Source organism: Kogia breviceps, chromosome 6 (genome assembly GCF_026419965.1).
Source record: "Kogia breviceps isolate mKogBre1 chromosome 6, mKogBre1 haplotype 1, whole genome shotgun sequence".
NCBI classification, from domain to species: Eukaryota; Metazoa; Chordata; class Mammalia; order Artiodactyla; family Physeteridae; genus Kogia; species Kogia breviceps.
The window spans coordinates 53,357,906-53,370,815 of NC_081315.1; the positions used below are offsets into that span (position 1 = coordinate 53,357,906).

At 38.4% G+C, this 12,910-nt stretch overlaps 1 protein-coding gene across 12 annotated transcripts in view; it reads left to right on the forward strand.

The window, feature by feature from the left end:
* The window catches only part of RUFY3 (RUN and FYVE domain containing 3), an 84,877-nt gene extending 76,295 nt beyond the window's left edge, over positions 1-8,582 (forward strand). For 8 of the 12 annotated variants that reach the window (XM_059065775.2, XM_059065777.2, XM_059065778.2 and 5 more), the window contains 5 exons: positions 129-228; positions 1,864-1,928; positions 4,460-4,487; positions 5,247-5,315; positions 7,149-8,582. In XM_059065775.2, the coding sequence (XP_058921758.1) occupies positions 129-228; positions 1,864-1,928; positions 4,460-4,487; positions 5,247-5,315; positions 7,149-7,292 (406 nt within the window). In that variant the 3' untranslated portion in view covers positions 7,293-8,582. The remainder of the gene's footprint in view (positions 1-128; positions 229-1,863; positions 1,929-4,459; positions 4,488-5,246; positions 5,316-7,148) is intronic. The other 4 variants (XM_067035799.1, XM_067035804.1, XM_067035802.1 and 1 more) reach the window with 1 other exon arrangement.
* Positions 8,583-12,910: the final 4,328 nt, after the last annotated feature.

Sequence of the window (12,910 nt, forward strand, 5' to 3'; positions counted from 1 at the left end):
GGTATACTTTTTATTAGTCAAGTATTAAAATTTAATTACTGAACTCTAAGAAAAGGGTTTGGCATTCTTTAGAAGATAGGAGTACAGAAATCCAAATTTTCATCGTTTTTCTCTCCCACCTATCCCAGGAACCAGCTTGAGTTAGAACTAAAACAGGAAAGAGAAAGAAGGTTACAAAACAACAGGAGCATCCCAGGAGAGGGTTCCCAGAAGCCAGAACCCAAAACGGTAATATTTGTTATTCCCATGTTTATTTACCTAATTTTTAGAGGCTACCTTGATGGGCCGGACAGTTTTCTCTTATGGAACACATGCTTAATTGCTATGGCCTTGAGTACGTTAGGTGGCAGGCGAGAGCTGGACTAAACACATGGAGGCTTGATTCTGAGTCTGCCCCTGGGACACTCTAACTTGAATTCATTTGGAAAAGGTTAATGACCATAATTGCCAGTGACCATCTTATTCCTTTCAGTTTGTTAAGTAAGATTATTTTAGTATCTAATCTTTTTAATAATATGGTATAGTCATCCCTCCCCAATCCTGAATTCCCCTTTAACAGAATTGTCTTAAATATGGATTCGCTTCTGTCCACCTTTTTCAAGTCATGAAGATTTCAATTTTAGTACACTCAAGGTACTTCTCTTGGGAAAATTAGAAAAAAAAGGGAATCAGGCACGGGGAAAGGAAGGTAATATAGAGTGGTTTAAAGAGCAGGAGTAGAAGCTTCTACAGAACAGTGTTAGGAAAGAGACCTCCAGCAACCTGTAGTGGTGCGAGGTCTAACACTGGATAAAGGTCATCTCTGGGACCCAGGAAACCGAGCCACTCTCTTCAAATAAAATCAGGAAAGTGCGAAATACTTTTTCTGTCAAAGACAAATACAGGGAAAAAATTACCTTCTTTGTAAATATTATATATAACAAAGCAGGACAAATGTATAAGCTTCTTAAAATTTCTAGAGAGTGAGCTGCTAATTTGCTAGGAGATTAGGAAAGTGGTAAACAGAAATTTATTACACCTCTAATGTAACACGTGCAAAGAACCATTCTCTGTAGCAGGCTGTTCTTATTATCTTAGTTTAGTGAACATAAAATCTACGTATAAGGGCTTCCAGAGATTTACTTAAAATCTTGGCCTATCTTATCCTGTTTTTCCATTGAGGCCTTAGATTTCTCAATCTTGAATCGCTGTGCAGTGCAAGCCTTTCCAGGAGGGGTCTGAGAACGTACATTCTCCTTTTAGAGGCTGATGGGCAAGGAGTTCAAGGCAGACAGCAGTGTTTGTGCCACAGGAAGAATTTGTCCCCCAAAAACTGCCCAGGCAGGGCTTAGCAGGATTGGTAGAAATGCAGTTTGGAATTTTCCATTGGTCCTTCAGAGTAGAAAACTCCTCGAGTTGTATAGGCCATAGAAGTTATCATGATACTGAGGCAACTACTTGACCAAGCGTCTAGAGGATTACACAGTCTGCTGGATATGGCCATGCTCAGTTTCACTAGCTGTCCAGAGCTCAGCTGGGGGTTTGTGTGTGTGGTTTTTGTTTTTTTTTTCTAAGAAGTAACTGATACCTTGAAGCCACTTTGTAAGTAAATAGGATACATTCTGAATTTCATTTGAGTCTCAAGCATTAAAGAAAATATCTACTCTGAAAATCATTTGTTACAAACCCTATCGGAATCATTTGTTAAACTATTTGGAACAAAGAATGATGGAAAATATCGCGAAAGTTAAACTCCTTCCCTAATTAAAAAAAAAAAGCTGCTTAACCTTATACTCAAGCTAAGACAATATAGAAGAAAATGTCTGCAGCATCATCGTTTAGCAGTCTGAATAATTAATAAATTGGGCTGTTTTCTTTTGGCAGGATGGGAAGCACAAAATTCAAGAGGAAAATGTTAAACTAAAAAAGCCCCTGGAAGAAAGCCACAGGTGTTTATTAATAAAGTATTAACTAAGATATAAAGCTATCTTGGGGTGGTGGGAAAAAGGGAGCTTTTGATATACACTGGCAATGACACAGACCAGACACTGACTTGTAATATTAATATTTCCGAAAGACATTTTGAAGGGGGAGTGAATAAATAACAAGTCAGATAACACATATTAAACCAAACCCATTTAGTCCATTCCAGAAGAAAGAAAGGTGATCAAGCTGTCCTCTGATTCTTCCGTGGTTAATCCCCAAACTATCACTTAAAAGATTATGTCTAATCTAATCTTTACTGGATCAGTAGGATAAGTAAATGAAGCACAAACAATAGCATTTCCTAGGTTCTTAAATGTATTTGGGCATGACTTGTTTCCACCTAAGTGCTAAGTGAAAGGCAGCTATGTCTCAAATAAATACTCTAATTTCCCTTATTTTTTATCTCTTAAGGAGAAAAAGTTTTGCTTTATTCCTTTTTCCTTAACTCTTCATCTCATTTCCCCACAACAAAGAACATGGGATCATTCCAATGAAGTTGACTTTTAACAATTATTTTAACAACAAAACATTATATACTGCCACTGTATTAAAAAATGAAGAAGGTCCAACTATGTGACATTCTGGAAAAGGCAAAACCATGGAGATAGTGATTGCCAGGGCTTAGAGGATGTGGATGGATGAATCGGATTTTGTAGGGCAGTGAGAATACTGTATATGACACTATAATGATAGATACATGTCATTATACATTTTTCCAAACCCACAGAATGTACAACACCAAGAATGAACCCTAAGGTAAACTATGACTTATGATGTATCAGTTTAGGTTCTATGACTGTAACATCAGGTACAACTCGGGTGTGGAATGTTGATAATGGCGGGAGGGTGGGAGGTCCAACAGAGTATATGAGAAATCTGTGTCCTTTCTGCTCAGCTTTGCTGTGAACCCCTAACACTGCTCTAAAAATTAAAGTCTATTATTGACAACAACAAATATAGATTATTATCAAGGAAAGATACCATAGAGGGATTTTGAGAGACCTATATACAGCATACATTTTTGGCCGCTGTATCTGTCCAGCCTTTAATGCCTTAAGAATGAGATAGGGTGTCACCTGGAGCAAAACTAGCTGCTGGGGAAGATAAATCACACAGTCCAACAGTAGGCTGATTTTGCAGGTACTTAGCCTAAACAGCTCTTCCTCACCTCCAAGGCCAGAATGATTCCAGTACCTTTAAGTTTACTCCCAAAGAGAACATGGTCTGATCCAGGACCAGCCTTATTAAACTACAGTCCATCTAACATTATAGATCAGCATGGGCCATGGGAAGGAATTAGACCATAAAATTAACCAGGGCTCAAAACAGCCTTTCAGAGTCAGCCTCGTTCCAGACTAAAATCAAGTCATTTACATTCAAGAGGGTCTTACATTCCAGGTTCTGATTTTAGGCCCTGGGAATATAAGACAATACAGTTGTCCCTTGGTATCCAGGGTGCCAGGAGCCCCTTCAGATACCAAAATCTATGGATGCTCAAGTCCCTTACATAAAATGGCCTAGTACAATGAATATAATGGGCTCTCTGTATCTGTGGGTTGCTCATCTGGGGATTTAACCAACCACAGATGGGCAACCTGATGATAGGGAGGGACAAGTATACTACCTTATATTTATATTGTGCTCTGCAGCTTAAAAAGTGTGTCACATTCATTATCTCCTTACAAATTTAATTCTCCTTACAGAAGTTTAATCATCCATTCCTACTTTACAGACGAGAAAATTGAGGCCCACAGAGAGGCCCAAGTTGCCTCTCCTTATCATGTCTTCTGTTTTTAAGCCCTTTGTCTCTACACTGTATAATAGCTGCTTCCAGGGCCTATCCTGGCCAGAACTGCAATCCTAAAACATACTGAGGTTTCCTGGGATTGTGATCCAAGGAACAGCCGAAAACCTGGTAACACTGATGGTCACACCGCCACTCAACCGAAGAGAATTGGAACCACTGTAGATCTGTGGTCCATTTTCCCCAGAGCTGAGGCTTTGCTGAGGAGGAGGCTTTGCTTCTCCTCTTGTGTAAGTTCTGTTCCAAGTTGGGAAAATCGGGGTTTGCTCAGCTGGTATCATGAAGCAATATTTCAATCTGAATGGGTACATGGGAGAAGGGACTAATACATGACATATGATAATGGCTAGGTTTCCATAATATTGGATAGGAAAAAATCTATTAAAATGTATGGCCTTGGCCATTGACGTTTTGCAGGTTGGGAAAGATAACCACTATTTTCTTGGTAGTAAAAAGGAAACAAAATGTAACTCCAATCTATTTTTAAACAGGAATCTACTAGCATAATGTAGGATCATATTCTAGTAATAGATTTAACAAGCAAAATTTCCTCTCCTTGGAGGTCAACATTAATAATTACTTTGGTTTCAGCAACATGAAAGAACCATGATATTGCTTTTCCTGTGCTTTTGAAATGATGGAAAAGGAAATATGTTGCTATTAGTTACTGTTTTTACTTTCCCATTGTAGGCTGCAGTCCCACCCTGTGAATGAACAGGTAACTGAGTCTCCTGTCCTAAAACATCTTATATAAATTAAATAGTTGGCTGGACCATGCCTAGCTGTAAACAAGGCAGCAAGGGAGGTAGATGAATGCATACAGGCCTCTGCTTCCCATCCTTTTAATAATATCCTAAACAAACATGCATTTGGCTGAAACGCTCACAGGAAGTAGCACAGTTTTGAGCGATTTACTAAGTAAACAGCAGCTCTTAACTTCCTATCTGAGATTCTCTTTGACATACCATGGGACCTGAGAGCTCACTGTACCTCCCTTTCCCTTAGTCTTCCCTTATATAAAATGAAGAGAAAGAATACTTCTTGATCACTTAGAAATAACCAAACATTTACAAATACAGTGGTAGGTGACAACTCCATGAGAAAACTGATAAATGCTACTATGTCTTAGTCACTGCTGTCATCTATTAGGATATAATGATGCCTACTCCCTCCATTCTTGGTGATAGAATAAGACAAGAGGGATGGGGCTTTCTTTTTTTAGCTTTTTACATTTATATACATGAATTTTCTTTATATAGATAAAATCACATGTTACTTTATTATAAAAATTAAAAGAGCACCAAGGATAATGATAGGATTATCAGAGTTGTATATAAGGTGGTGAGACTATATGTAATTTATTTTTCTAGTTTCCAGATAGCCTGTAGTGTGATTATATTTTGTAAGTAAAAAATGCATATTCTGAAAATACTGGTCTGGGGCTAAGGGAAACTAACTGGCTCACTGTGTGGTTTAGGATCAGCCGCTGCCCTCTGAAAAGCCACAGATGTGTCAGCTGTGCCAGGAAGACTGCAGCCTCACAAAGGTAACAGTGGTGAGAAATGAACAGGTTCTTCACAGGGACGCCCACTGCACCACTAGCCGCTTCTCATGACAGGGACTTCGCTGCATAGAGTGCAGAGAGTGGGGAAAAAAGCAAAAGGAGCAAGTATTTAGTGTGTACCTATTTTTTTTTCAGTCCTGTTAAGTCATGTTAGTAAGTCCCCATTTAAATATTAAATGCAAATTAACTATATAAGTAATTTAAAACAAACAAATTTATAAGTAAATATTATTGAGTGCCTACTATGCAGCATGTACTATTCCATGTACCAGAGAAAGAGTAATGAACAAAATGCAGACCAAGTCCCAAGTCCTTGTTCTTGTTAAGCTTGTGTCCTTTGTGCCATCATTTTATAAAGAACCTTGGGCTCAGAGGTGTCAAGTGTATTATCCCAGTTACTGAAAGCCCAGATGCAACCTGACTTTGGCTCCAAAGTCTATACCCCTTCCAGTACTCCATCGTGCTTAGAACAGAGAAGATAGGTTGCGGGGTGGGGGGAGTTCTTTGGTTCTTTGAATTATTTGGGGACACAGCCTCTGAGAGGGAAATGAGCTCTTTCTCCACCAAATCACTTGTTCTCCCCTTGGATCCTCAAGGGTCTCTGCCTAAACACCTAACCAGCTTGTTATCCTAGAGTCAGCAGGGTGAAGGAAGCATGCAGGAAAAATAAGTGTCTTTGACAGCCATAGCTGTGCCTTGCTCACAGTAGGATCCCCCAGCTTCTAACAGGGTACCCAGTTCATAGTAGACGCTCAAGAAATGTTATGGACATATGAATGTTAGAAACAAGTGCTTAGAAGAGAAGGAAACGTGCCCAAATTCTGGGTTACAACTTGCGTGCCACCATTTGTGATCCTGCTAAATTTTAACAAGCAAAATTGTAGTATGACCTAGTCTTAAATTAGCAGAAGCAGATAAAGATGAACTGCCTTTATGGAATTGGAAGTTGTAGTTAGAGAAATGTGTTCCCGAACAGAAGAAGCTGCTAATCTAATTCTGGCTTTTCTTTTCTAAGCCATACAAACTAACTGCAATATGTCAGAGGAAGATTCCTCCCAGGCTTTCAAATAAAAATGACCCCCCTACCTCTGCTGCACCCTCAGGAAGATGAATTGTTTGGGGAAAAGTAGCATTATTTATGGGGGAAATCATTCTTCACAGCCTTTAAATAGGGACCCTTGGAGCTATGTGTGCACCAACTTATCACAGCTTTACCAGTGGCACTGCCATAATGACCCACATGCTGTCCCACAGTTTGGCCACTAAAGACTCAAAATGCTTAAGAGACTAACTTCCCAATAAAAAGGATGCAGGAAGCTGTGCTCCTGCTGCACTGATAACCCCAAAGGATGTGCTTGTAGAGCATCACAGGAAAGCACTGAGCACATCACTGTATTAGAAATTATACTTTCAGTTCATGCTCAGCAGTTTTTAATCTTACATCAGTTATCCAACCCTACCCATGGCTAGGCCACTGCCTGCCTTATTTGAAATATGCTGGGGTAATTGCAAACTAATTTTAGAATTAGCCCACCTAAAGGTGAATATAAATGAAAGTATATATTCTAAAGATAAATAATTATTGTATTATCTGTTCATCTGCATTCTGTGGAAATGCTTCTCTTCATTTAGATCTAAGAACTAGACAGTATGCTTCTTTGTAGACAGTTTGGTTAGGTACTGTGTGGCACACCACACACATTCAGCCAGTATTTTATTAGACATTGAGCATCTATCATATTTGGCCTCTTATATCCCATGCATCCTTATGCCCTGCTCTTCTGTTACCCACCTGACCCCTCCTTCTCCTTGTAGAATGTGTGTAAGAACTGCAGAGGAACCTTCTGTAATGCCTGCTCAACAAACGAACTGCCTCTTCCTTCAAGTATCAAGCCTGAGCAAGTTTGCAATCCCTGTCGTGAGCTTCTGATGAAACAATATTCCAGCAGCCCATTGTAAGACGGGAGGCTGAGATCTGGACCAAAATGTCTCTACCTGTGTTAGATGTCAGGATCTCCTACAGCCCAAACTTTAGAATCAACTCAAGAATTGACAGGAATGATTTAAATAAACCAGGTCCAGGGAGAAAAGGCAGTGGTTGGCAGTGCTGGAATTTTGCTCATTTTCTCTAATGACTGTATGAATAAAAGTTACTCAGTTGAGCCTCTCTGCTAAATCTAAACAACCCCACTTTGGAGCATTTGGAAGGGCTGTTCATTTTTATGAATAGTGATAATACTACTGAGGTGGATGTTATAGGAGAGAGGGTCCTTAGCGGATAAGAATAAAAAGGAAAATGATCATCCCTCTGTTACATTTTCAGACTCAAGAGGAAAAGATAATTGTTAACTGAGATTGAAATGAAAGCTGTTAAATATTTTCCCAGATGCTGCTAGACACAAACATTATTTCTTCTTTATCCCCACGAACTACCTCTTCTTTTAAGTATCTCTACCAAACTGTGAACCCAAACTCAGGGAAAAAATTAAAGAGTAATATAAACTTTGAAAGTACTTAAAACTATTATATTATAGTTTTAGGACCAGAATATTCTAGTTCTGGCCTACATGTGTTGTCATTATCAGAATAAGGAGGAAGAACATTTGCTGTTTTTTCACTTAAGTGACTTCAAAACTAAATATCTGCCCTTTTCAGAATCCGCTACTACACAAGCCAGCTCTTCCCCACTCCTTCTTTCCTCTCAGTCATGGAAATTGTAAGGGGTTTTAAAGATAGGGTTTGACTTTTGCAAGTAGGAAGTATTGAAGCAAAGCTATGTTGAGTGTAAAGTAAAACAAATTTAATTTGTCTTGGTTGAGAGTAATTAGCTTAGAATATTTATTAAATTCTTTTGTGAATAAGAGATCCCTTATTCCAGGCTCAGATTTAGAACTGGTAGGCAGGTTTCTTGGAAAGTAAGATACTTCAACATCTCTTAGTAACAAACCCTTTGGGGAAAAAGAGGGAAGTGCATTCAGCAGAGGAAGGAAAAGAAATGGTTTATGCTCTTTTGATTATGTTACATGTGTCTAGATTGTTTGATTCCAGTTAAGACCTAAGAAGATATGATTCTATAAGTGGCTTAGAATTATGGGGTAGAAGCATCCTGAAACCATGATATTTGATAAATTCTGTCTCCTGAAAAGGGTTACAGCCCAGAAAAGAGTTGTTATTCCAGAGGTCTGACCTGTTACTTGGTGAAGCTGAGTTTTAAGAGTACTAGGGAAAAATAAAATCTAATAAATTCTAGCCTCGTTTGTTGATTGTCATCTTTTTCCCTTTAAATAATATATATTTCTTGTGATTCTTCATTCTCCTTATTTTTTACCACATATATGTGCCAACACTGTTCTAAGTGCTACAGATAATGTGAGGAATTATCCTGAATTAGCAAAAGTTATTTTATAATTAATTTTGAATTAAATTGAAGAGGCCACATGGAATGTAAGAAGGAATAAGTAATTAGCCACTTGAGATTTGATTTTGAAATGCACATAAGCTATATAGCATTTCGGGTTGTTTTTTTTTTAATAAAACAAGTTCCAAAGATCTGTTATTAGTGCAGCTGCCCATAAAAGCAAGGGGACCAAGTCATGAATACCTCGACTTAATGTTAGGCCTTTCTTCCTTAAAAATTGTGCTTTCCACCATTTAGCATCACCAAGAATAACATACTTATGAATAAACTTAACCACAGAGGTAAAAGACTTGTACACTGAAAACTACAAAACATTGCCAATACTACCCCAAACCATCTACAGATTCAATGTAATCTCTATCAAAAATCCCAGTATTTTTGGCAGAAATAGAAGCATTCCTGTAGAACCTCAAGGGATGCTTCAATAGCCAAAACGATCTTGAAAAAGAACAAAGTTGAATGTCTCTCACACTTCCTGATTTCAAAACTTACTACAAAGGTACAGTGATCAAAACAGTATGGTACTGGCATAAAGACACAGTGACGAATCAAATAGAGAGCACAGACATAAACCCTCACATATGGTGAAATTATTTTTGACAAGGGTGCCAAGACTGTTCAATGAGGAAATGAAAGTATTTTCAAAACTGATGTTGGAAAAACTGGATATCCACATGCCAAAAATATTAAGAGGGACCTTTACAACATATACAAAATTAACTAGAAATGCATCAAAGATCTGAACATAAGGGCTAGAACTATAAAACTTAGAAGAAAACATAGAGGAGAGAAAGATTCATGACGTTGGATTTGGTAGCAATTTTTTGGATAAGACACCAAAAACACAGGCAACATAGGAAAAAATACGTTGGGCTTCATCAAAATTAAAAACTTGTGGAGAAACTGGAATCCCTGTGCACTGTTGGTGGCAATGTAAAGTGTTACAGCCACTGTGGAAAACAGTATCGTGGTTGGTTCATAAAGAAATTAAAAGTTCCATATAATACAGCAATTCCACTTCTGGGTATATACCCAGAAATGAAAACAGACTCGAACCAATTATTCATATACCCACATTCACAGCAGCATTATTCACAATAGCCAAAAGGTGAAGCAACCCAAGTGTCCATTGACTGATGAATGGATAAACAAAATATGACAGATACATATAAGGAAGTATTATTCAGCCTTAAAAAGGAAGGAAATTCTGACACATACTACAACATGGATGAACCTTGAGGACATAAATGAGATAAGACAGTCACAAAAGGACAAATAGGTTTCCACTTGTTTGAAGTGCCTAGAGCAGTCAAATCCATAGATAGTAGAATGGCAGAGATGAAGTAAAATGGTGGTTACCGAGGACTTGGGGAAGGAGGAAATGGATACAGAGTTTCAGTTGGGGGAAGATGAAAATGTTCTGGTGATGGATGGTAGTGGTGGTGTTTGCACAATATTAATGTACTTAATGCCACAGAAATGTACATTTTAAAATGATTAAAATGGTAAAGTTTGTTACGTATATTTTACAACGATTTTTTAAATACCATGCTTTCCAGTCGGATACAGAAAATAATTAGATATGTATGTGTATATGGGTTGGTACACAGACATAAAGCCCCATCTGCTGAGAGGGTCTGGAAGTCGACACCCCAGTAGCACTGGGCACACCCAATGCCCAATCTTTCATTAGAAACCAAACCTTGGTTTCTAATATCATTCTGTAATAAAAGGAACCAGGACCCCTTGGAGAAACGGCTGATTCTCAAAGGGATACAGGAACAAGCTAAAAGCTCCCAATGGGTAAAGCTGAAAAAATGTGAGCAGCATAACATAGAACAGGATTATTACCCAGAGTATAAAACACCTACGAGTCCATATTAATATAAAGGATTAAATAAATGGTGAAGAAATGTCATCTCTCCTATACAGAAAAATTCCAGATAATTTACGTAGCTACTATTGTTTCAGGTAAGTGGAGCTTACCTCTCCACCTCTTGAATGTGGGCTGTGCTTGGTAACTTCGAGAAAGGAGACTACAGAAAGAGAAAAAAGGAATTTTATAGTAACCTAGGAGACACTATTTTGGTCAGGTGATCAAAATTCACATGGTCAGTGATAAGTCATGTTGATAACATGAATCCTTGATAAGATGAATGCAGTGAGAATGACACCTTTGTATTCTTTCTCTGCAAAACCAATAACCCCAGGCTAAACATGAGAAAAACTTCAGAAAACTCCAACTGAGGGACATACAACAAAGTATCTGACCAGTACTCCTTAAAATTGTCAGGTCATCAAAAACAAGAAAGACTGAGGTTAAGGAGACACGAAGACTAATGTAATGTGGGATCCTGGAATGAAAGATATTAGGGAAAAGCTAATAAAATCTGGATGAAGTCTGGAATTTAGTTAATGGTTATGTACTAAAGTTAGTTGTGACAAATATATTGTAGCAATGTAAGATGTAAACAGTAGGGAAATTGGGTGAGGTAGTAGTAGGAATTCTACTACTTTTGCAACATTTTTGTATATCTCAAGCTATTCTGAAATAAAGTTTATTTAAATTTAAAAAATTGTGCTTTCATACTCAAAACAACTACAGGTCTGACCTAACAGAACTTGACTAAACTTCCTAAATGCAGTTTATTTCCAAATAGAATCTGAGAATTTTCCTCAGCATGAGGATTTTATGTTTTTTTGTTTTTTTGTTTTTTTTTGCGGTACGCGGACCTCTCACTGTTGTGGCCTCTCCCGTTGCGGGGCACAGGCTCCGGACGCGCAGGCTCAGCGGCCATGGCTCACGGGCCCAGCCGCTCCGCGGCACGTGGGATCCTCCCCGACCGGGGCACGAACCCGTGTCTCCTGCATCGGCAGGCGGACTCTCAACCGCTGCGCCACCAGGGAAGCCCAGCATGAGGATTTTAAATCAGATTTACAGCTCAGCACAACGTCCTTGGTTCATTCATTATTTACAGTCAAATTATAAAAATGTATGATGATAATTTGAAAAGATACATACACCCCAATGTTCACTGTAGCACTATTTACAATAGCCAGGATACGGAAGCAACCTAAATGTCCATCAATGAATGGATAAAAAATGGAATATTACTCAGCTATAAAAAAGAATGAAATAATGCGATCTGCAGCAACATGTATGGTCCTAGAGATTTATCAAACTGAGTGAAGTAAGCCAGACAGAGAAAGACAAATATATATCACTTATTAGTGGAATCAAAAAAAAAAGATACAAATTAACATATACAAAATAGAAATAGACCCACAGACATAGAAAACAAACTTAACGGTTACCAAAGGAGAAAGCAGTGAAGAGGGATAAATTAGGAGTTTGGGGGCTTCCCTGGTGGCGCAGTGTTTGAGAGTCCGCCTGCCGACGCAGGGGACACGGGTTCGTGCCCCGGTCTGGGAGGATCCCACACGCCACGGAGCGGCTGGGCCCATGAGCCATGGCCGCTGAGCCGGTGCGTCTGGAGCCTGTGCTCCGCAACGGGAGAGGCCACAACAGTGAGAGGCCCGCATACCACCAAAAAAAAAAAAAAATTAGGAGTTTGGGATTAACATATATATATATACACTGCTATGTATAAAATAGATAACCAACAAGGACCTACTTTACAGCACATGGAACTATACTCAGTATTTTCTAATAACCTATATGGGAAAAGAATCTGAAAAAGAACAGATATAGATATGTATAACTGAATCACTTTGCTGTACACCGGAAACTAACAAAACATTGTAAATCAACTATACTTCAATTTAAAAAAAAAATTTAATGGAAAAAAAAACCACCTAGTAATAAAAAATAGTGAAAGTCGGGAAAAAAATGTATGCTGAAACTCTTAAAGGGAATTTAACCATTCTGTAAAAGGACTCCAGGTGTGGCCTAATGATTTTGAAGTAACTCTCAGGGCCCCCGCCTGTATTACAGCCTCATTTCAGCTTTGCCCAAGAGAAAATGTAGCCCTTTTTAAAGAATTATATTTCAGAAGTAAGTGGCATGTTTTGATATATAGTAAAGCATCTTTCTAATAACTTAGCCTAATAACCCCACAAATGTTCTCCCAGGTCAAATCTTAATGATTCTTAGACATTTGTTAGCTTGGGGATTGTCAATTATTGAGGTCTTCTATTT